Raw genomic sequence first — 24934 nt, 5'->3', positions numbered from 1 at the left:
GTAGTTGCTGGGAATTGAACTCAGGACCTCTGAAAGAGCAGCCAGTGCTCTTAACCACGGAGCCATCTCTCCAATCTGAGCGAGACATCTCTTCTTGAAAGAGAGCCATGTTTATGAGCTGGAAACCATCAGCATTCCTAGATGCTGCCAAATGAAGATTCCAGTCATAAAATATCTAACATGCCTCTGTGTGTGTGTGTGTGTGTGTGTGTGTGTGTAGATTCATGTGACCAGAAGCAGTGAACCATAGTGTCCACTACATATCATTTCTAGAGTTGAATTCCTGTCTCATAGGGTATAGGCAGATTCATACTGTAGATATTGTCTACAGTAGATATTGTCAAACAATACTCCTAAATGCTTGGGCTCAAATGCCATCTTAATTTAGATTCTCTTGTCTTAAGCAGACTCTTAGCAACATGACAAAGAAAATGTATAGGGTCACTGATAGTAGAATCATTCATACGTTGACTTAGTATATATTATAGAGAAAGCCGAGTTGAGAGCATTGAAGTATGCTAATTATTCTGTAACTTACAGCTTCAAACTGTCTAGAGCCATTCAGGTTGTTCTGAAATGTACCTATGGAACAAACAGAGCCTAAGGCTTCCTGCTGAGCTGAGAAAAGAAAGGAAATCGGACATGTGGATTGATGTTGCCTCCTATCTCATTTTCCAGAGTGGCTAAGTCAATGAAGGTCCCTGTGTATGAGACCCCTGCTGGATGGAGATTCTTCTCAAATCTGATGGACTCCGGACGATGCTCTCTGTGTGGAGAAGAGAGCTTTGGCACTGGTAGGCTGGGCTGGGCTGATGTTCCTGGTGAGGGTGGCTGCACTTTTGCAAACCCAGTGGAGACTTGTAAATCTTTCTGTGCATCAAAGGCTGGAGGAAGAATTACTTAGAGGCCAAAACAAACAAACAAGTAAACAACAGAGAAACCCAGTAGGATGTGTGCAGCGAAACATCTAACATCTACTTCTTTTTTTGTTTTTTTTTTGTTTGTTTGTTTGTTTGTTTGTTTGGTTTTTTTTTTTTTGAGACAGGGTTTCTTTGTGTATTTTTGGTGCCTTTCCTGAACCTTGCTCTGTAGACCAGGCTGGCCTTGAACTCACAGAGATCAGCCTGGCTCGCTCTGCCTCCCAAGTGCTGGGATTAAAGGCATGTGCCACCACCACCTGACTGACACATTTACTTCTTTTGGATATTTATTTTAAAAAATCCCTTTCATTAAAAAAGAAGTTCTGTTATGGTAAGTGTAAACAGAATATCATATTAATCATACCACTCAATTTCTATTGTTATCAACTCATGCTCTCTCTCTCTCTCTCTCTCTCTCTCTCTCTCTCTCTCTCTCTCTCTCTCTCTCTCTCTTTCGGTGTGTAGCCTTGGTTGTCTAAGAACTAGCTCTGTAGACCAGGCTGGCCTTGAGCTCACAGAGATCTGCTCTGCCTCCCGAGTGCTGGGATTAAAGGCATGTGCCAACACTGCCAGGCCATGGTTAGTCTTTTGATTGTTATTTGATAATGATTTTGTAGTACTGAAGACTGAACGTTGGGATTTTCATATGCTAGACAAGTGCTTTGCCACTAAACTACCTCTTCAAACCTTTTAAATTTTGAGTTAGGGTCATTCACAAGCTAGCTTTGAACATGTGACCTTGGCCTCCAGAGTAGATTATGGGTGTGCTTCACTATGTTTTTTTTTTTTTTTTTTTTTTTTTTTTTTAGACAAGGTCTTTCTATGTATATGAGGCTAGTATAGAATTCACTAGATAGCTCAGGCTGGCCTCAAACTTGAACTTTTCATCTGCCTGTCTTTACCTCCTGAATGACTGGCAGGTGCTACCATGCCCCTCCCTCCCTCCCTCCCTCCCTCCCTCCCTCCCTCCCTCCCTCCCTCTCTCCCTCTCCCTCTCCCTCTCCCTCTCCCTCTCCCTCTCCCTCTCCCTCTCCCTCTCCCTCTCCCTCTCCCTCTCCCTCTCCCTCTCCCTCTCCCTCTCCCTCTCCCTCTCCTCTCTCTCTCTCTCTCTCTCTCTCTCTCTCTCTCTCTCTCTCTCTCTTTCTCTAAAATTAATCATCAACATGGCTTTCTCTACTCTCTCCACAAAGAAAGTTACCTTTCCTGATTGTTATGAAGCAACCTCCCACCCCGAAGCTCATCTTGTTATTCCTGAATATTTTAGTGGGAATCTTTAAATATAAAACTGTCTTGTAAAAAGTATATAACCATGGCACCATTGTCACAGTTAAAATTACTTTTTTAATAACTTGAAGATGTCACTTCATTGCTTTGCATATTTCCATGAAAAGTGTTATAATTTGTATTTTGACTCTTCTATATAAAGTGCCTTCTCCAAGTCCCTCTAGCTGCCTTCAATTTTTTTTAATTTTTGATTTTCAGTGGCTAAAATTTAATATGTCTAGATGTGTGCGTGCGTGCGTGCGTGCGTGCGTGTATGTGTGTGTGTGTGTGTGTGTGTGTGTGTGTGTGTGTGTGTGTGTGTGTTTAGTCCTTCTTCTAACTCTCCTGTTTCTGGGTCTACATTTATTGTCAATTTTGGAAAATAGTTACTACCATTTCAAACATTTATCCTTTTTTTTCTCTTATGAGACTCCAGTTACACTATATGTTAGATCACCCGTGACCAAAGATGACTTGAAGCTTTTACATGCACTCATCTAATGTGGTTTATTCTTTTTTCTTTTTGTGTTTAAGTTTTGATAATCCTCATTGACATATGTCTTAGGTTTCTGTCACTTGGTTAAAGACCATGACAAAAAGCAACTTGGGGAGAAAAGTTTACTTCATCTTACAGCTTATAGTCCGTCATGAAGGAGGTCAAGGCAGGAACTCGAGGCAGGAAGCTGGAGGCAGGAGCCGCAGTAGAAGCTGTGGAGGAATGCTGCTAATGTACTTACTTGCTTGCTCCCCATGGCTTGCCCAGCCTTCTTTCTTAACAACCCAGGACTACCTTCCTAGGAGTGACACCACCCCTTGTTGGCTAGACCCTCTTCTGTCAATCATTACATCAAGAAAATGCCCACATGCTAGCCTATAGTCAACCCACTAGAGACATTTCTCAATTGAAGTTCCTCTTCCCAAATAACTGGCTTGTGTCAGGCTGACAAAAAAAAGAATGGAACAGGACAACTTATCTTTATATTGATCAATTCTTTCCTTCATTTCCAGTGTGTGATAAGCCTATGGAAGGAACTCTGATGCTGTGAGATGCTTTGTTTGTTCAGCTAGCGTCTCACTATGTAACTTGAGTTGGACTTGAACTCTCAATCTTTCTGATTCTGCCTCCCAAATATTGGGATGGTTAGTGTGTGCCAGCATACTTTAGTTTGCTTTCTATTTCTACCATTTACCTTTACTTTTAAAATAGTTCTCCAGGAGAACTGCCTGTCTATATAAGTTGATTGATCATCTCCATTACATTTGGCTAATAGCTGGGTCATCTGAGATTCTAGTTGTACTGATTACAATTGATTATTAACATACACTTACTAGCTTTTTCTTGCCTTTTGTGGATCTCATCATTTTTCATCTATCTCTTCCTTCAGGCCAACTAATATGGAATGTTAAGTTTATGTAGGCAGTAGTTGAGTTGGGTTGAGGCTTTATTATTTCCATTATAAACTTTAGTGTACTACAGGCCTAAAATTGTTCTAGAAGTAGGACACTTTACTGTGGACTAAACCAGAGATGAGAATCTGCAGGGAGGTTGCTTTTGTTTTGTTTTGTTTTGCTTTGTTTTGCTTGCTTGCTTATTTATTTTGCATACTTCTGTTTCATACTCAGCAATAAGATATTGCATGCCTGAAACACAAACAGCGATCTCTCATCAGGTGGTGCTTTTTGCTTAGCATTGACGTAGAAGTCTTGAGCCCAAGAAGGTTTATTGATCTCTCCATAGAAGCCGAGGTGTTTTTACCCTTGTCTCTCATACAGCAGTGATAAATCTTCTCCTGGACCCTTAGGGTGAGGGGTGAGGCTTTCAACCTGTTTCGTACAAGAGAAGGGACCAGGGAAGTCAATGGGCTTTGAGGTTTCAGGTGCTCAAGCCAGGTCCAGTGCTGCAGACAGCAGTTCTGCTCAGTTGCTGGTAATACAGCACAAACAGTGCAACTGGAGTAGAAACTGTGACGTTCCCATAGTCCCGTCTCCTCTATCTTCATAAGCATTTACAGAATGCTTGCAATGTGCCATGTGCTTTACAATTTCTTTATAATTAAGAGGATAAAATGTTACATGTACAAGCCATGTTGTACCTTTTTGTGCTGATTAGTTCATGTCAACTTGACACAAACCTAGAGTCACCTGGCAAGAAGAAACCTGAAATGAAGAATTGCCTTGATCCTGTTGGCCTGTGGACACACCTGTGGATCGTTTTGTTGATTGCTAATTGATGTAGGCGGTCCCAGTCCACTGTGGGTGGTGCCATTCCTGCACATGTGGGCCTGGGCTGTATAAGAAAGATAGTTGAACAAATCACTAAGTAGCATTTCTCTATGGTCTCTGCTTCAGTTCCTGCCTCCAGGTTCCTGTCTTGAGTGCCTGCTTGGCTATCCTTGATGATGGACTAGAACCTGTAAGCCAAACAAACCCTTTCCTCCCTTTGTCGTTAACTTGATACCAGGTAGCCTCTGGAAAGAGGACACCTCGGTTGAGAAAATTCCTCCATCAGATGGCCTGTAGGCAAGTGTGGGATAGCATTTCCTTAACTAATGATTGATGTTGCAGGGCCCAGACTACTCTAGGTAGTGCTTCCCTGGACAAGTGGTCCTCAGAACACAGGCTGAGCAGGTCATGAAGACTAAACCAGTAATCAGCTTTCCTCTATGGCCCCCATTTCATTCCTGCCTCCAGGTTCCTGCCCTGATTTCTCTTAGTGATGGATTATGACCTGGAGGTTGTAAGATGAATAAATCCTTCTCCTCTTACATTGATTTCTGGTCAGTGTTTTATTGCCACAGCAGATAGCAGACTAGGACAACTTACTAATACACATTTCTACTTAATAAACATTTATTAATGGCTTTGTGATTATAGAGCATTGTATTGGGTGATGATATGTGACTACAAAGTGATGAAGACCATATTCCTAAGGATAAGAAGATGTCTACAAAACAGAAACTTTGAAGGACCACAAAGAGGCCTAGAGAATGTAGTTCAGAAGATGAGATAAGGAAAAAGACATGGGGGCTGGAAGTTTAATGTGTGTGCTTTTTGAAAGAGATGGGAGCTGAGCTTGTACTTGAAGAGTGGGGAGGACTTTTAGACCAAGACATGAAAGAGCAAGGCCCTGCCAGATATGGTATAGTGTCAGAAAGCCAGTGGAGGTGGAAGAGCAGGGATGTATGTGTCTTTTAGGTCGTCAATTGCTCAATGGCTCACTTTTCCTGGAATGTTATTTTTCAAATATGGATCATGAGATTAATATGGTAATATCAATTGATTTAAGGAATAGAAGCTGTGAGAGTGCATGGCAATTCAGATGTTGCTTGCCAAAATTTCTGCTTACATGTAAGTATACACATGCACACATACGTGTACAATAGTTCTCTTGGTAAAATGCACTCATTATGGATCATGGTGGAAATATCTGTAAGCATCTTTGGCAAGAGTCATAAAACTTTTTGTAAGAGGCAAGATAGTAAATATTTTAGGCTTTGCCGGCCATAAGGCTTTACGGGGTCTCTGTCGAAACTGCTCAGCTCTATGACTGTGGCACAAAGGAGTCACAGATGATGATTAGACAGACCAGCATGACTATCCTCCAATAAAGTGTTAGTCCTGGACAGAAGCATGAGTTCAGAGTTTACCCAAGGGCTGTCATTTGCTACCTCTGAACACAGGGCCAGGTAAAGGGGAGGGTTTCAAGAGACAGAGCTGGAAATATCACGAGAAGGGAGTTTCTGAAGCCCATTGCCTTAGATATTGAGCCTCAACAAGACACAGCTTCGACTCTCAGCTTGCTGGCAGTGGGAAGGCCACATTCTACATGGACGGGGAGGTCAGCCTGCAAGCGCGTCCAGCGAGTTTTGCTTTGAGATAGTGATGCTGACCGCAGCATGGAGGCTGGACTGGATGGGGATTTGAACAACTTTCACTTCCAGAAGTGCCTATCATTTTCCTTTCAAGGAACACAGGAGATTTTTCCATTCATGTCAAGGGCTTTGAAATTGTTGCATCCTCTGCCATTTTGGCAGGCTAAAAATGTTAGCCTACTTTGATAGATGGAGCCTCTGAGCCCAAGGAAGAGTGAAATGGCTCTTCCAGGGTGCCGGAGCCTGGGAGAAGTCTGCATTTTCATTAAATAGAGCAGAACTAAAAGATGGTTCTCTGTCTCTTTGGTGTGCACTGCTTCCAGCATGCTTGTCAATCTTTCCATGAAAATGACTCCTTCTGCCTGGGAAACAGTTGAAAGCATGTGAGCGCTCCAGTGCCTGCAGGAACATGGCGCTGCGTCTAGAGAAGAGAAACGGCTTCATTCAGCTCCTGCATCAGGCTTCCTTAATACCAGGGCTTAGAAGGGCTCTGAGCTGGCTGTGTCAGAATCACAGGGAAGCTTGAGTGTGTGTGTGTGTGTGTGTGTGTGTGTGTGTGTGTGTGTGTGTGTGTGTGTTTCTATTGTACACAAACTTTGAATCCCTGAGAGTGATTCAAAATGGTGCCATGGGTCTTTGCATTCTAAAGAAAAATATGATTAAGTAGTTCTGGTGTACATCCAGGGACAGGGATGAGATACCAGTGTTTTTGCTTTGCATCAGGGCTGGGAGAAAGAGTGTGTCTGAGATTCCACACTGAGTTGAACTAAGCAGTACAAGGACACAGGGACAGAAGGCTTGTGGCTCATATCCAGGACTCTTGTTTGACATTGAAGGCCAACCAAATGGCTTCTGTGTCCCTCATTTCCAACTTGTAACAATGGGTCCATCATAAGAGCTATCTCTCCATGTTAGAACATGGCTTTCAGAATCCATAGCTGAGCATAGGAAGAGAACTGGAAAGATAGAAAGACTCAGAGGAGCCTCTAAAGTATACTTCAGCTTTCCAATGCAGAGGCCTTTGCCAGTGTCCCTGGGGCATGGAACTGTGCACCAACCAAGAATGTTCAATGCCGTGCCAAGAAAGCTTGGAAATAAGACTCAATCTCAGCTCAAGGATGCCAAGACATTGCCCAGGGTTAGGTCCTCAGGGAGCAAGATATATCCTGAATAGAAATGTCCCTGCTGGCATCTCTGGTTCTCAGGGTGTGCCAAAGTAGCAGGCTGGTGAACAGATCTATGTTCAGGCTTCTCTTGTGTGAGAAGGTCCAGGTGCCAGGCAGTAGGAACCTGCATTCATTGCTCTATCAAAGACACTGGATAATAGAAGTGAAGTCATCTTTTGTGCTAGTACCAGGTGTCCATCCATGTCCCAGGAAGGATCTGGAAAGCTGCTTTCCTGGGGGTGGGGACATTTTGTACATACTCAAACAGAAGGTTATTCATCTGAATGGCATTTGGGCTTCTTCTTCCAGTTTTAAAGGAATCTGGGCTTATTCCAAAAACAAAGAGAATGTACTAATATACTAAAATTAGGAGTTTTTTAAAAAGCCAAAACTTGAGGAAATTTTTTTTTTTTTGCATTGTTGAAAATGTTCCTCCATTTTTTCATCATTAGCATCAGTTTTCTAAGCGGCCTTGTTGTTCTCAGAGCATGTGGATTGTCCTAGCCCAGAGTTGGTGAGTTTGTCCTGTGGCAGGCAATGCTGAAGAACTACCCTCTAGGTCAAGATCTCCAAGCTTGACTGAAGCGTGATCCTAATTAGACTTATCAATAAAGACCAGGAGTCAGATATCAGGGTAAAAGCTGAAAGATCAGAGAAACAGAGCAGCAGCCACCAGAGAGTTCTTTCCTCTCTCAATCCTTGAACCAAAAGGGGCTGAGATCTTGTCTCCATCCACCTTATATTCCTGTCTCCACCTCCCGAATGTGCTGGGATCAAAGGCATGAGCCTCCCAAGTGCTGGGATTAATTGTGTGAGCCATTCTGCCTGGCCTCTATGGTTAACTAGTGGTTAGCTCTGCCCTCTGATCTCCAGGCAAGCTTTATTTGTCAGAACACAAACAAAATACCACACAACACTTGACCACCAGCTTTAGTACCGTCACCTGCATAGCAGCAAAGGCTCTCATACCTACCAAAGAAAACCATGCAGTACAACCGTATCGATTGTTTCTGAACAAGTATGCTATGTTGAATTTTCTAGAATAATAGCATTGTTTGTTTTTTTAAATGAGTCAAGGCATTTCTAAGTTATGTATGCATCCATTTCTTTATGGAAATTTGGAATTGCATACAGAACTCCTGACAGTAACACACTTATCCAAATTGTCCCATCGGATTTTTGCCCTGTGAATTCTTGAGTACAGCATCATGTTCTTGAACCAGCAGTTTTCACATCTTGGATTTTAGTATAACAGAAAGAGGCCTGTGGCTTGCCTTGCCACACAGAATCTTCATACCCTTCCGATTTTCTGAGGTCTGCGGGATTTCTCTGCTTGTCATGCAGGTTCTGTACATGTGCCAAGGATAGGGGCCATGTCTGTCTTCTTCTGACCTCATTCTTTGATATAAGGTAGGTTTCCAGTAAGTGCTTACAGGACCCATAGAAAAGCAGAAAGATAGGTGGAGGAAAGAGGGAAGGCAAAGAGGGGAGATTTCAACTTTGCTATTTCTTCCTTTCATCCGTAATTGTATCTTTATCATTCTCAAGTGGTTGTATTTGTTTAAAATCTGGAAATACGGGTATCTCAACATTTTGGAGAACTCACTGGAACAATTCAAACACATACAAACCATATGAGTGTAGCCCAGTTGCAAGAGGATGTAATAAAGATTAAAAAGAAAACTATATAAAATTATAAAACTAAGTTTTGATGCTTTTTGCTGTCTTATCATCACCAGCACAAATTCATAGCTAATAAAACAGTTCTAGAAAGATCTCCCCTCCCAAAACCCATACTCATGGTTGGGTTTTAAAGTGTGGTAGTTTGTACCATTAACTTCTCCATTTCCATATGGGTGCTGACACTAACTGGGATATGGCTATGCTTAACTGTGGGCTGCTTCCAGCTTTTGTGATTCAGTCCTCAATGTTACTAAAGCTTAGTGTCTTTAGCACAGTCATCCTGGGGTCTGCTGTCTTGTGCTTCGCCTTATTGACTTATTCTCCAGTTCCTTTGCATAAGGAAGTTTTATCGTCCCCAGTAGTGGTAGTTTACAACAGTCTCAGGCCTTTCTCCTTCATTTCTAGTCTCACTACATATGAGCTACAAACATCTTAAGTTGTACAGTTTACAACAGTCTCGGGCCTTTCTCCTTCATTTCTACTCTCGCTGCTTAAGACTGGGTTCACAACAGTGCTGCTCCACAGATACAGAGTAGGCTTAAATCTCCCATGTTGTCCAACTGTTTTATGCTTCTCCAAGTCAAATGAAGGAAAGCTTATGTCTGCTCCCTTCCAAGGGGACTTAATTTCACATTTGTCTGTTTTCAATTCTGCCAAGCCAGCAGGAGAAAGAAAGAGGCCAGCGTACCTCCGAGTTTCAGATGATCAAGTACAGTGATTTTCCTTCTCTGTGGCCAGTGCTTCTAAATTTGGCTAGATTGCAGAAGGGGTGAACCATTGTGATGACAGTATTATCAGGGCTGGGAGAGTAGTTTCTCTGCAGGACTGTTAGAAGTGGGCTGTGTGCAATTCAGTCTAGGTTAGGCAGAGTGTGGAGGCACCGTGATTGACATCCCCAAGAGCCTCCTTGTAAAGTTGGAAAATTGAAACTACGTTTTGGATTCTCTGCAAGCCATCACCCGCTGTGTTGGAAACAAAACTCCCATTGGAGTGGGAAGAGTGTGTCCATCCCATGACCCCTTTCCATGAGATTTTCATGGGACATGTTCCATGGACCATGAGTGCATCCTGCATGTTGATGATGAAAAGTGATGAGAGTTGTTGTTTAAATAGATTGGTGCCTTTGAGCTACATCTGCACTTTCCAGTGCATTCTGGGACCTAGAGCCTAGGAGATCATGGCCATTGATTAGTCACAGGCTTAGGACTTGCAAATAGAATGAGCGTTACTTTGCACAGTGTCTATTAAGGGGCTTTTAAAGAAGGTGTCTTGTCCTTTGGGATTTAGATGCAATCCCTGAAATTGTACTTTGAGCCTCCCTAATGGGTTTTGGGAGATTACTAGTCACTAAGAGGCCTTATTGAGGAGGGAGTGCAGTGACTGAGTGAAAGGTCGTTAGCCTGAAAACCACTGGGGATCTTCCTGGTTTGCATATGATTTGTTGGAAACAATTCATAGAGAGTTACATTTTTCCTATGAGTCTTGGCAACACAGGAATAATGTGGGATATATAGATTAAGAGATCTCTGTTCTAGGGCTAATGTGTTCCTGTGAGGGAGGTGCATCCACTGGCTGGCCATGAAACTGCTAACATGCTCCGTTCTCTGACCTGGAGAGTCATTTGACTAGGAATGAGTAAATAAAATAGTGCTAATAGATGTTACTTATGGATACCTCCTAAGCAATAGACACAATGCCTAGCACCCCTCTCTGCTTTATTCTCGACCACAAAATGAAGAAGGGACCATAATCGGCCCCTGTTTTATAGATGAAGTCACTGTGGCGTAGGGAGGCTCAGGACACTGGCTAAAGTCGCCTTGACCAAGCAAGGATTGGAACTCACTCTTGCTGGTTCTCCAACGCCTGCTGCTGACGTTTCAGTGATGCCAGCAATTCATCGTTATCCTTTTGTATGGAGATGGAATCAATTCCACGTACCCTGTAGGATAGTGTCCTGCAAATGACATGGCACCAGGAGCTGGCAGAGCTAGCTCTAGTCTTGACGCCCCGGCTCTGCAGTTCTGTTGATTTGGATGGACAGCTTTGCTTTTCTGCACTTCCATCTTCTTACTGTGAGATGGATCCTTGCCAGCAGGTGACTGGTGGAGTTCCCGCCACTGTAATGGGTAATTACAGTTCCCGCCATTGTAATAGGTAATTACAGTTTCCGCCGTTGTAATAGGAGCTTGCTTTTGCTAGCCTCACTTTTAGGGAGGAGCCAGGAGTTCATGCTGTCATTCATTTATTCACCCAGCAAGTGTTTCCTTCATACCTTCCTGGAGGCAGGCCAGGAATACAGTGAGGAGAAGTTCTAGATGTAAGCCCTTCCTTCCTTTGTAGAGTTTGCAAGGCAGTACTAAAAGGATGATTAGCCTGATCATGATGTATGAGATATCATTATTGCACTGTATCTTTCATATGGTTCATCTATTACCACAACTCTGGCTTATCAAGACCCGTGGAGCCTACAGTGCAGAGGCCATGAGGGCAGTGGTTGCGGCTGCATGGGTTTTCTGAACTCACAACAGACTCTGGCCCTATTCCAGGCAGGTGGGCTTTGTTCACCCAATGATGAGCATCTGTGCATTTCCAAACATTTATTTTTTTAGCATAGAAGGCGAGTGTTTCTTAGTGAGCCTTCCTTTCTACCAGATGTGAAAGAGCTGAATAGCACTAGTTTGAGAAACGGGCACAACTAATTGTGTCACGATTCTTTAGCACATTCTGGAGTCTATCCAGAAGGATGGAGGTCCCTGGTTTTACTTCATGATCCTGCTATGTAAAGAAGACAAATCCTTGTCTTAGGCAGATGATGTGAAGATGGAGAGAAAGTCACAACAAAATGAGAATTACAAGTAAGCAGATAGGAGCTCCTGAGATGCGGAGTGTGAGAAGAGAGGATCGCACGTCCGTGCCCCAGGTCCTAGGATGGATGGCCTCAGTGAGGCCCTCACCACATGGTCCCTTTGCCTGCCTCCTTCTGGGACTTCTGTCGTCACTGTACTTTTCCAGTAGACAGGAAGGCCGGAGGCTGTTGGAGCCAAGCTGCCCAAATTCAAACCTTTTTGTTACTTAACAGCTGTGTGGCCTCAAATGGATGACTTCACTGCATCCCTTGTCTGTAAGAAAGGATTGTCAAATTATAGAACTTAGGAAAGAGATGTATGAACTAGCGGAGAATGGTGCCTGGTCCTCACTGTTATCACAGAAGGGAATTTACTCTGCTCGTCATTTCTGTTCTCATAGTCAGTGTGATGTTTACATGTATACTTGTGTGGGTGTATATGCCATGTGTCATTTTGGGTTCCAGGGAGTGTATGTGCAGAGGCACATGCTAAATGTGCATGTTTCGTGAAAATGACCCAGAACCTCTTTGGACAAGTGGTCCTTCCTATTGGATGGCCACTGTTCTGCTTTGCCAGGGACTTATAAGCTTCTTCGGAGATGGGACTTCTCACATCCAAGTAACTGGGAAAGTCCTAGAATGAATCAGTCACTCCAAAACTGGCCTAGTTCTCACTTTTCCAGATGCAAAGGACAGAAAGAAACCATTAAGACTGGAGTGAGTATCACCCGCATGACAAGGCCAGTGGCGTCTCTTGGAAGAGACTGGAAGGCAATAGCTATCATCTTTGTCCCAACTTAAAGCAGAGGAGGCAGACTTGAACCCCTAAGCCAGCACGAGAGTCCACTTCCTCCCCAAGCAGCCTCTCCCAGACCTGGCTGCCTATCACACTCACTCAGAAAGCTATTTGAAAGGATTTCCAACGCCTGGTGTGACTGGTCCTATAGGGAACTGAACACGGGCATTTTTTAAAGTTCTCCAGTGACTGTAACTTGCTACCTAGGGTTGTGCTAGAGTTTAGTGCCAGTCTTGACAGCCCTGCTGGGCCAGATGCAAGTGTAGGATATGCCCTGGATTGCCTAGCTGTATCAGGCATGAGTGCAGGACACTTTGGATTTCCTAGACATGCCAGGTAGGAGTGCAGGATGCACCTTGCTATGCCAGATGTGAGTGCAGGATGCCCTGGATCTCCTAACTGTGTTAGGTGTGAGTGCAGGATGCCCTGGATCTCCTAACTGTGTTAGGTGTGAGTGCAGGATGCCCTGGATCTCCTAACTGTGTTAGGTGTGAGTGCAGGATGCCCTGGATCTCCTAACTGTGTTAGGTGTGAGTGCAGGATGCCCTGGATCTCCTAACTGTGTTAGGTGTGAGTGCAGGATGTCCTGGACTGACAGATTCAAGATTCCTGAGGTTTAGTTGTGCTAATTGGACCTGGTAGCAACATCTGTGTGTGAGGCTTTATTGATTTGCTCATGTAAGGATGTTCCTTTTACTTTTCCTTTATTGCCTTCTTTCATTTTTTTCCCTATCTCTTCTCCCCTCTGGTGAGTATAGTATGTGCATTGGTGACTGCTGACCCTGAGGAAATTATAATGATAATGATGATGATGATGATGATGATGATGATGATGATTGTAGCTAGAGTTTTCCTGCCTTGCCCACAGTCAGGACAAATCTCTCTCACCCGCCAGTCCCACAGCTGCTCAGACCCAACCAAGTAAACATAGAGACTTATATTGCTTACAAACTGTATGGCCGTGGCAGGCTTCTTGCTAACTGTTCTTACATCTTAAATTAATCCATTTCTATAAATCTATACCTTATCATGTGGCTCATGGCTTACCGGCGTCTTCACATGCTTCTTGTCATGGTGGTGGCTGGCAGTGACTCTCTCTGCCTTCCTGTTCCCTTAATTCTCCTCTCTGTTAGTCCCGCCTATACTTCCTGCCTGGCCACTGGCCAATCAGTGTTTTATTTATTGATTAATCAGAGCAATTTAGCATACAGACCATCCCACAGCAGATGATGATGATGATGATGATGATGATGATGATGATGATGATGGTGTGTGAATGTATAATATGGGGGCATGTGTGTGGAGGTCAAAGACCAACTTTTGGGCATTGTTTCTCTCCTTCCACTGTGGGTTCTAGGGGTCACGTTCAGGTCATTAGGCTTGTGTGATAGATACTTTTACCCACTGAGACATCACACAGGCCCAAGGAATGTGGTTTTAAAGCTTGAAAATGCTCCAGGTCTGATTTGAATGGAGAGAGGGATCAGTGATATTTGTGACAAGAAAATAGATCCTGTTTGTGCCGCCTTTTGCTGGAGTCTGGCAGCGAAGAACTGTGGCCCATTCAGGCATGATGGCAGTGGTGCAGGCTGGGCAGATGAAGGTGAGGTGTGCTTGGGGGAGGCTGGCTTGGATAGAGGAAGGAAAGCTGAGTGGTACCTTTAGACTTTTGAAATTGGGCCTAAATTCTCCTCACTTTGTCCCAACCAAATGGTAGTCTTTGGCTGTATGGCCAGAGGAACCAAGCTTCAAAAACTGTACTGGTGTTACTCAGGACCCCAAAGGTGATGCCCGCCCCCAGCCACAAAAAGACAGGAAGGACACCGATAAGCATATTGCAGAGTGAAAGAAGCCCACTCGAAAGGCTGCATCCTGGCTGAATCCAACCACGCGACATTCTGAAACACACGTGTTCCACATCTCTATGTGTCACTGAGAAATTTAAAATTTCAAGTTTTCTTTTCAAAGTAATATGTACATGTTTATTTTAGAAAGAAAGCAAGAGGCAGAGAAGAAAATCAACCAGAGTTCTGACACTTCAGAGCTGTATAAGCATTGTTAGTAGTTCTGTTAGCCACCTGTGCCCACATGCGTTCATGTACTTCCCACAAGAATACACACAATATTATTTTTGTTAATGTTTCCATTTATTAAAATTGCATGAGCATGACTCTATGTTTCTGAAGACTCTTGTTTAATATCTTATCTATGCAAGAGGTTTGCCTTGGGCTTTTTCACAATTACTCTGTTGTTCAACAATTAATATTTATTCTTCCAAGTTTTCCCTCTAAGTTATATCCATTAGTGAATATCTGTTAAGAGTAAAGGCTAAGGAAGAGAACAGCAGAGTCCAGAGGCCACCAGCATGTAGAGGCTTTTGGTCATTATTATCAAACTACTGGACCAAACTGCCCTCATCTACATTGGTGCTTTACTCTTGCTGGGAAAGTTCCTTTTTAAGGCAGCCTTTGCTAGTGTGGCAGTCTCCAAATGCTGTCTCACTCTAGTGGCTTTTCCCTGACTACAGTAATACTGAACATTTGTTCAGATGTTTGCTGGCCATTGTTACTTTCCTCTTGACAGTTGCTAGTTTGGGACATGGCTTACGGTGCTGTGGCCTCAAAAGAAAAGGGCGTGCCTGTGCCTTTCCCACAGCTGTCTATTGGGTTGGGGTTCCTCTATTATTAAATCCTGGAAACAATTTACAGTAGTCAGTTCCTTATTTATGTTCTCTCTCTCTCTCTCTCTCTCTCTCTCTCTCTCTCTCTCTCTCCCTCTCTCCCTCTCTCCCTCTCTCCCTCTCTCCCTCTCTCCCTCTCTCATCTATATCTATCTCTTTCTATCTACCTATTATCTCTATATATCTATTTATCATCTATATCTATCTATCATCTATATCTATCAATATCATCTTTATCTATTGTCTATCTATCATCTATCTATCTTTCTATCTATCATCTATGTATCTATCTATCTATCTATCTATCTATCTATCTATCTATCTATCATCTATCTATCTATCTATCTATCTATCTATCTATCTATATCCTATAGTGTGTGTGTGTGTGTGTGTGTGTGTGTGTGTGTGTGTGTGTGTGCGTGCATTCCCCCCTGTTTGTAGTAGGTTTTTTGGAAACTCCTTGCTTCTTTGTGCATTCATATTTTTTACATAATTTACCTGACACTGATAGGGCATTGGAGTTCACTTGCCTTGAAGATGTGTTAAAGGACTCCACTCCCGCTGAGCACTGTGATCATCCAAAGGCAACATCTATATAATTGCAGCACCTTTCTTGTCTCTCTCACTTCTTCAATGAACTAGAGAGCACAGCCAACTTGACTTGATCACTGGTCCCTTATGATTCTTGGCAAATGTTACCCCTGTTAGCAAAGACGTTCAGGACAGCTCACAATTTACTGCGTGTTATTTGCAGATGACTGGGGTGGGTTTTATCCATCTGAAAGAACTCCGTGTCTCCATGCCACTAAATTCTGACATCTTTCTTAAGGACTTAACAGCATGTAATGGTTCTATCTCTGGTAATGGGATCCAGCTGGAGATCTAAGGTATGCAAAGCTCTTGTTTTAGACAAAGGGGTATTTTTCTCCAGCCAGTAAGTAAAAGTGACTTTTTTTTCAGCTATAAAAGGACAAGAAGGATTGAGATGATTGCATTGGGCAGGGTGTCCTAGGCTTGTTGTTTGGGCAGCTGGCCATATTGCTATGCTTGAGTCTTCCAAATTTCTTCCATTTCTTGTAGCAGCATGAAGAGTTCACTGGCTAAGACAAGTCTCTTTATGGTGTGATGATTAATGCCCAGGGTCTTCTTAACCTGGAGCCAGCCACGGTGGGACATCCAACAGTGTCATTGGCAGACCATTGATCAGCATGTGTTAAGGACTAAAGACTAAAGACGTGACTCTTTTTCCTATTGGTTTAAGTTACTTTGCTCTTCTCTCTGGTTACAAGTTTTTCTCCCCTAGAGAAAACATTTAACATTTAGTAATGTAGGTAGAAATCAATGGTAAACAGTCTGAAGTTTCAGTTTTAGTCCTTACAGATGTTTGACTTAACTGAGAAAACACTTTGTCTCATTTTCAAGGTTTTAAGAGCTCCGTGACATGAGTCTACTTTGTTGATTTTTCATCACCTTCAAACCAAGAATGAGCTTGTCCATTCTCATTGCCTGATTGCAATAGGAAATGGTCCACTTCTGGTCCCAGTCTCATTTCCTAAGATGTTGCTATTGCTAGGTTGAGAAGAAGGAGAAAGAGGCTTGTGTTAATAACAGAATGACTTGTTTTAAAACAAGTGTTGAGGAATCAGCACTGTAGGCATCTTATGAGAATTACACTCAGCCACAGCCTCTGTGACATCTCAGTCACTTCTAAATACTTATGGAGATTTAGTTGATTAATCCCAGAAGAAGCCATAGGACAGAGGCTGTTAACTGTTCTTGTAGTATAACCAAGTATAGCATACAGAAGTAGGTGGCTAAGATAGGATCTGAACACGCAAAATTGGTCTCTAGAATGTGCTTCCCTTCACTGTCTTTTAAAATACATGGCCTTACTATGTTACCTGGGCTGACTTCGAACTTCCAATGCTGCCCCACCTTATTGAGTAGCTGGGGATACAGGCAAGCACCACTATCCTAGTGCCTGCCCTTTGAACTTGATTAAATTGTTACAGGGTCACGAGATTGGTGATAGTATCATTATATTACAGATGAGAAATTGAGGCTTGGAAGGGTTAGCAGCTTTTTTTTTTTTTGAGACAGGGTTTCTCTGTGCAGCCCTGGCCATCCTGGAACTCACTCTGTACACCAAGCTGGCCTCGAACTCAAGAGATCCGCTTGCCTCTGCCTCCCGAGTGCTGGGATTAAAGGCGTGCGCCGCCGCCGCCGCCGCCGCCGCCGCCGCCGCCGCCGCCGCCGCCGCCGCCGCCGCCGCCGCCGCCGCCGCCGCCACCACCACCTGACATGGGCTAGTAACTTCTAAAGGCCGTTTCACACCTGGCAAGCAGCAGAGGTTTGCTGTGCTCCACATGTCAAAGCCTTCTTCATGCTTGCTCCACACTGCAGCATATTCCTTCCAAGTCAGTGCCTTGTCTGCTCCAGAGAAAGCTGCCCAAGAGAGTGTATCTGCAACACACACACTCCTGGACCCGCGTGGCACAGCAAACTCCCCATTCAGCCTGGAGGAGTTATTTGTACTAGGGTCACAGTTAGAAATGGTTCACTTTTCTCTATAAATAGCTGCAGGATTCAGCTTTTCAGTCATCCCTGCCTCTGGGACTTTGGGTTTGCTGTCCTTTGGCTGGGATGCCTTCTCTAGATGTCTGTGTCCATTTGGTCATCCTGCTCTCTCAGTCTCAGGTGTGATTAACTCACTGAACCTGGCTCTCACAGCTGCATTAGTGTCCAGGGTTGCTGCAATGGTTCAACATGAGCTCAATGAAGAAAATGCCTTCTTAAGATTGGCCTGTAGGCAAGCCTGTGGGGCATTTTCTTAATTAGTGATTGATGGGGGAGGGCCCAGCCCATTGTGGGTGGGACCATCCCTGGGCTGGTGGCCCTGGGTTCTATAAGAAAACAGGCTGGGCAAACCATGAGGAGCAAGTCAGCAAGCAGCACCCCTCCATGGCCTCTGCATCAGCTCCTGCCTCCAGGATCCTGCCCTGCTTGAGTTCCTGTCCTGACTTCCTTTGATGATCTACAGTGAGGGTGGTTTGGGTGGTGTAAATGGACTCTCATTAGTTCCAGAGCACTAAAGGCATCCAGCGTGAAGGGGCTGCCAGGGCCTGCTTCCACTGAGACTATGATGCAGTATCCCTTCTGGCTTCTTCAGGTTCAGGTGTCTCTGTGTATGTCTTAGGTCACAGCAGTACAATTCCAGGCTCTGTGTCTGTGTGGCCTGTGGCTCTATTTCCCCTTTTCCATGTCTTTGGTTGTAAGAACACTGTCATTGGATTTAGGACCCAACTGGATATTCCAGGATGACTTTATTTCAAGATCCCTAACTTAATTACACCTGCAAAGACCATTTCCCCCAATAAATCCACATCCATAGGTTATGGAAGGATGTGTCTTTTGTACTGACCACAGCTTTTATTGCTGCCCTCTGGTTCCAGGGTCTACTCTATTTTCTTCAAAGCATTTGTCTGTATTTGATGCATTATGTCATTTGGGCCTTAAATTCCTTCAATTTCATTTACATGTTTTTAAAGAAAAAAAACATGTATATGATAGCATGTCAATTCTGCACAGTGGATAAAAATATACATACGGCCTTGTCGATAAAACTCCAAGTTGCTAAATGGTCATGTTACATTTGCTTTTCTCCAGGAGAGAACCCTCACCAGAGTCTCTCTTTTTGCCTTAGGATCTGATCACCTCCGAGAGAAAGATGGCCTCTGGGCTGTCTTGGTCTGGCTGTCCATTATTGCTGCCCGGAAGCAGAGTGTGGAGGAAATTGTTAGAGATCATTGGGCCAAATATGGCCGCCACTACTACTGCAGGTGAGCATGAGCAGGGTCTCTGCATGTGTCTTCAGAACCACTCTTAGAGATGTTTTCTAAACCTTATGGGCTAGAATTTAAGAAGAAAGCATCTTTTAGAAACATCTGAGGGACTGGAAGGCTGGGATTGACTGTTTGGGATTAGTATCAAGGGCTACTAAAATGAAAGGACAGATTTTACTTGTAACATCCTGCCCTAATCTTTTCATTGAAATTATAAGGTAAGTGGGTGGTCATGCCAAGAGGGTATCAAAATGCCAGGCTTTGAGAAATTCCTTGTGTTCCTGGGGAGCCGTGGGTCCTGTAGTCAAGGCAGACACATTACTTGTTTGTTCTATATGGATCTCTTAAAGAAGTGGGCAGACACAAAAGCTCACAATTTGATGATTTTGAAATCTCCCATCCTGGGTCTAATGTCCATACTAATGGTCAGAAGGATTCTGATGTGGCTGAGCCAGGACTCTGCATTTTCCACATGGCTCAGCAGCCCCAGGTTTTTTGCTAGAGGCTTACCCTGATGAAAAGAGACACAGTGGAGGGAAATATTATCTCTGAAGGAAGCAGATGAAAGAATGGTGGGCCAGGACTCAGGGTAGTTGGTCTATCCCTTTCCTCTCGATGAAGTAAGAAAGTATAAGAACATTCCAAGGTTATGCCACCTAGGTGTGTGCCAGGTGTGTGTACCTACTACCAAGCCATGCTTAGGGAAAGGGTGCTAGAAAAAAGAGTTGACCATGAGCAACTATGTGGGAAAAGGAACCTCAGACTCTGCTAAAGACAGAGGGTGTGACTCATTTTGCTTCGCTTGTGTGCAGTTATCAGCTTTGGGTGTTCAGTTGAGTTTCAAGAGCTTGAGGGGCAAAGAGTTCTAGACTTTTCCCTTATATGGTGATTGTTTTTTCTTTTAAGAAGCATCTACTTAGATAAATATCAGAGAATAAGGGAGACCATGAGAGTGCTTATTAAACTCTAAGGGACTGCAATGTTCTGGGAAATATAGACAACAGTCATAATAGCTTTGATCCTTGGTTAGTTAAGAAGACTGAGAATGTGGAAATAAATAAACCAGCATATTATGCATTGAGCCATAAAACAGAAATTCTCAAGGTAGATAGGACCTTGTTTTACTCATCAATATTTCTAACATGGGCCACATACCCCTGATTCTTGGGGAGTATTATTTATATATTTGTTTAAATTACATCCAAAGACTAATAAGCACATGAATTTCTTCTGTTGCATGAATATTTTATAAAGATTTCATCCTGATAAAAATATTTTGTGCTTGCTAGCTAGCTGAGTGATTACTCTGAGTCAGAGATACGCTCCTTATAATTTGTGGAATGACTGTTTAGGTTCCTGCCTGTGTTTTGAAGAAATGGTGTGATGATAAGTGTATTTATAATATACTTCATGTTTTGTGGCCAAGAGCTTGTAATATTAGTTGCCTTTTTCATAACAATACCATATTAGAGAATACTATGCAATGGAGACTTAATTTCTTGCAGGACATTCAACTGTATTACCAATTGCTGTCCAGAAAACTCACAGAGATTAAGAAGAGGGCCATGGGGGCAGGCACAGTGAAGGAGAGTCTCCTGTATTCCTAGCAAACAGCACATGGAGGAGTTTTTGAAATTAGTAATTTCTAGCTGACAGATTTCTTGGCAGGGAGGGAGAAAATGATAAAACAAGTTCAGTGTCACTGATACTGAGACTGAAGTTGCAGTGGAGAAAAGTCTTCAATTTTTTATTTTTTTGGTCTGGGTAAACTCCAGAAGCAATTCTCCACTTCCCATGAAAATGTGGTGCTGGTCGTGGCAGCTGGAGGAGCCTTCGGGCTGTAGAGGGAGGGAGGAAAAGGGAGAGTGACTTCAGGAGTCGCTCGTACCAGCAGATGAACCCATTAGGTCTGGTGCTTGTACAAGATCTCAGCTTTAGACTCAGCATGGGCTTCTTCATTAGTAAACCTTCTCAAGTTTTGAATTTTTGCCTCCGATGTTCTCCTGTCTTGTCCATCTTCCTGCCCCTGTCTGCTGTGTCTTGTTCTAACTGTTTATTTATTTATAGAATTTTACTATGTATTGATTGATTGATAGAATCTTACTGTGGAGCTAGGCTGGCCTTGAACTTGATTTTAATTCTCTTGCCTGAGCCTTCTGAGTGCTGGGATTACAAATAAGAGTCATGCCTGGCTCCTAGATGGGTCTCCCCCACCACCAGAGTGTCTATCTCTAATAAGAGTCCCACATCTGAACACATTTACCAACAGTGTTCTAAGGACTTTCCCGTTACTTTGTTTCTGAGGCTGAGGAAGAAATGCCTGGTGTAGGAGGAAGAAGAGGATGAACTAGATGTGGTATCAGTCCATGACCCCACTTTGGCAAGCGTCTTTAAACCTTTCAAGGTGATAAAAGTAGTAGCAACTATTTCAGGGCTTCCATCCTTTGGTTCACCCTGAGCATTTTCTGTTCTGCAGAAAGCCCAGATATGAAGCCCTTCTGAAGCCATTGGGGCCCAGAGCTCCTCCTCTGGCTCCTCTGTAAATAGTCAACCCCTCCCTGGGATGCCAGTTGAATTTGGAGCCTATTATCTGATGTTTGGAGAGACAATTTGTCAGTGACTAAGGAAAAAAAAAAACAACCAACCAACCAATGAACAGATTTAAAAAAAAAAAAAACAAAAAAACTCTGATGCCTGGCATGTACCAGCTGTGTGGTATGCATCATCATATTTCAAACTCCAAAATAAACAGGGCAGGGATAATTTTTAGTCTTTCTTTTTTCCTTCTGATCACCCCAGTGCTACTATTACATTTGATGCTTGTGGATAGGGAGACTTTTGGAATGGAACACTTGTGACAGTTCTTTCAAGTTCTCCAGGGATTTTTTATAGTACGTTCACTTTCTTCCTCTCTCTTTGCTCCTGCTCCCCCACCCCCACCCCATTGCTTCCTTATCCCAGACTACTTACATAGCATGCACCGTGCTCCAGAGACATCAGAGGATAAGAGCACTGAGGTCTGTGGCCTTTTGGACTCACATTCTGAAGGGCAAAGTCAGACTTGAAGTAAGCAAATAAGCCAGAGGGAATCCTCAAGACAATGCAGAAGAAAATGTGCAGGGAGTGACCGGTGAGGGGAGAAAGGGAAGCGCCTTGGGTGGATGGATGGATGGATGGAAGGATGGATGGATGGGTGGATGGATGGATGGATGGATGGATGGGTGGATGGATGGATCGATGGATCGATGGATCAATGGATGGATGGATGGATGCTCAAGAGTGTCACTTTCAGAGATCTGAAGACTGAAAGAAAAGGATGAGCTAGTGCTTTGAGGGTACCGGGTACAAAGAAATCTGAGAACGTACGAGATGGAGGGACAAACAGCCAGAGCAGAGTGTCAGGAGTGGCTGCGGTGTCACCAGGGACTAGCGTGGAGGCCATGGTGGCTAGAGCAAGTGAACTAAATAGAATGCAAAGTGGGACAAAGTCAGTTCAGATCAGGCTAAGTAGGGCGGGGGTGGATCCCACAGTCTGTGCTTGGGTTTTATGACAGGGGCTTGGGGAGGGGCTTATAAGAAAGGAGCGACATAATTTGGGTTTCCAAGGCCACTGGCCACCATGTGGAGACTGCATTGTAAAGGCTGAGAGGAGAAAGTAAGACCCGTTCAAGATGCTTTTCTTTATCTCCTTTCCTGGGATCGGTCCACCCAGCTGCTGGTTCTCTGATTGGGTTTTTCTGTCCTCCCCACAACAGGTTTGACTATGAGGGACTGGAGCCCAAGGCGACCTATTACATCATGCGGGACCTGGAGGCTCTGGTTACAGACAAGTCCTTCATCGGCCAGCAGTTTGCCGTGGGGAGCCACATTTACAGTGTTGCAAAGACAGACAGCTTTGAATATGTGGACCCCGTGGATGGCACCGTGACCAAGAAACAGGTACTTGCTAGGGAATCACAGAAACAGGTGGATCGGGCAAAGCTGGTGGGCAGAGGGTGCCGAGCTGGAAAAATCTTGAGGGGTCGGCTTCTCCGTGCTCTTCACTTTGAACAAGAGTTCTTTATATAGGAAGAGGAAGCCCTCCATGAAGGTTACCTCCTTACTGGTGGAGGGTGGATTAGAACCTGGGCCTTTTAGTCCCATATTGTTTACACCTGGTAACTGATGAACCAAGACCTCAAACAGGAATAGGTCTCTCATTTCCTCCTTTAATGGTAGCAGCCTACAGGTGCTTTTGTGTGGTGGCTATTCTTGGTGATAAATTCAGAGGAGTTCCTGGAGCAAAATATCCCTGTTGTCGTCGGGGTCTCCCAGTGTATGGATACTTCATCTTCTATTACCTTATGTCATCAAGGAAACATAAGGGCTTAGATAAGTTCAGTGTCCCTGGGAGGGGAAGAACAGTTGGAAGGTTTGCCCAGAAAGCCAAGTGGAAGACTCATGGATGAATGCTAATCTCAGGCAAGCAGCAAAGCCAGCTGCAGCCAACTCCATTATTCTCTTGTCTTTGTGAACTGTGTGAGAAAAGTTGATGTCTCTACACTGATTTTTTTTTTCCCTCTCGGTCTTGTGTATTTATTGGTTATGGCAAGTGCTGACCCTTTCGGGAGCACATCATAGACATTAACATTTACAGAGTACGTAATATAACCCAAGTAATGTTAAGAGTGGTTCAGTTCATAAATCTCCAAGTTCTTGTCTTCTTACATATTTTTTTGTAAGTGAAGACAGTAACATGAGGCAGGTGCTGCAGGTGTTTGGGACTAGATAAGATGGGTTACTGCTAGCCTAATTTAACTAGTAGTTCCCTTCTCATCTTTGATGTGAAAACTCCAGTACTGGGGTACTCCAAATCCTGGTACATTCTTTCTTATTCTCTTGGTACTACCTCCAGTTAGCTTAGACAACATCATTAATGTAGCTGTATCTAGACCAGTCCCCCCAAAAGATGGTCCCAAGCTTTCTCCAGAGACCAGAAACCTCACAAGGCTACTTTAGACAAGATGGGGGAAATCCAGGTGTTAGAGCTGTAGATCCAGAAACATACTTTAGAAAGTATATATTTCAAGCCTCTCAAATTTTATGGCGTCAAAACGCAAGTGAACCTTGAGGATGGGGGAGGCTGGTCCAGAGGGAAAGTGAAACAAAACCGGAAATGTGGATTCAGGACAGAAGGACGCAGAGACGTCAAGTGAGCACCCGACTCCCGTCACTGACAATGGCCGAATCACTGCTGTCATTTCACAGCGAGGCTGGTTGGCAAGAACTATCCTTGGTGAGACGATGAGCCACAGACGTGTGTGGTGCTCCCTACCGAAGGGGAACTAGTGCTCCTGTCTATCTTAAAAAGGAAACTTATATGTCTTTCTATCTTATTTCGTTCCACTTCTGAAACAACTGTGTGCAGTGAGTACTCTATGGATGGAGAAGAAAGTGTGGGCCTAAGAAAACAAGGAACTTCCCTGAATTCCACCTAGCAAATGGCATGATTCCATTCTGTCTTCCAGATCTTGACTGTTTTCTTGACTTTTGCCTTTCTCAGCTGACCTTAAGGACTTCTAGAATAAAGGACTGCTTATTTTGATTTTTTATTTATTTATCTGTTTGTGTGTTGGTTGGTTGGTTTTTCAAGACAGGGTTTCTCTGTGTAGCCCTGGCTGTCCTAGAACTCTGTAGACCAGGCTGGCCTCGAACTCAAAGAGATCCACCTGCCTCTCTCTCCCGAGTGCTGGGGTTAAAGGTGCGTGCCACCATCACCTGGTGCATGTTTTCATTTTTAATGCATGTGAGTGTTTTGTCTACATGTATGTCTGTGTATCACGTGTATGTCTGGTGCCCACAGAAACCAGAGGCGGGCATCAGAGCCA

At 43.8% G+C, this 24934-nt stretch overlaps 1 protein-coding gene across 1 annotated transcript in view; it reads left to right on the top strand.

The window, feature by feature from the left end:
- Positions 1-24934, top strand: part of Pgm5 (phosphoglucomutase 5) — a 174437-nt gene that overhangs the window by 106291 nt on the left and 43212 nt on the right. Inside the window, exons 7-9 of the mRNA XM_006977640.4 lie at positions 679-794; positions 18929-19064; positions 22823-23006. Coding sequence (XP_006977702.1) covers positions 679-794; positions 18929-19064; positions 22823-23006 — 436 coding nt within the window. The remainder of the gene's footprint in view (positions 1-678; positions 795-18928; positions 19065-22822; positions 23007-24934) is intronic.

Source organism: Peromyscus maniculatus, chromosome 1 (genome assembly GCF_049852395.1).
Source record: "Peromyscus maniculatus bairdii isolate BWxNUB_F1_BW_parent chromosome 1, HU_Pman_BW_mat_3.1, whole genome shotgun sequence".
NCBI lineage: Eukaryota > Metazoa > Chordata > Mammalia > Rodentia > Cricetidae > Peromyscus > Peromyscus maniculatus.
Note: the sequence above shows the minus strand (reverse complement) of the source record. Positions and strands in the feature narration are given on the sequence as shown.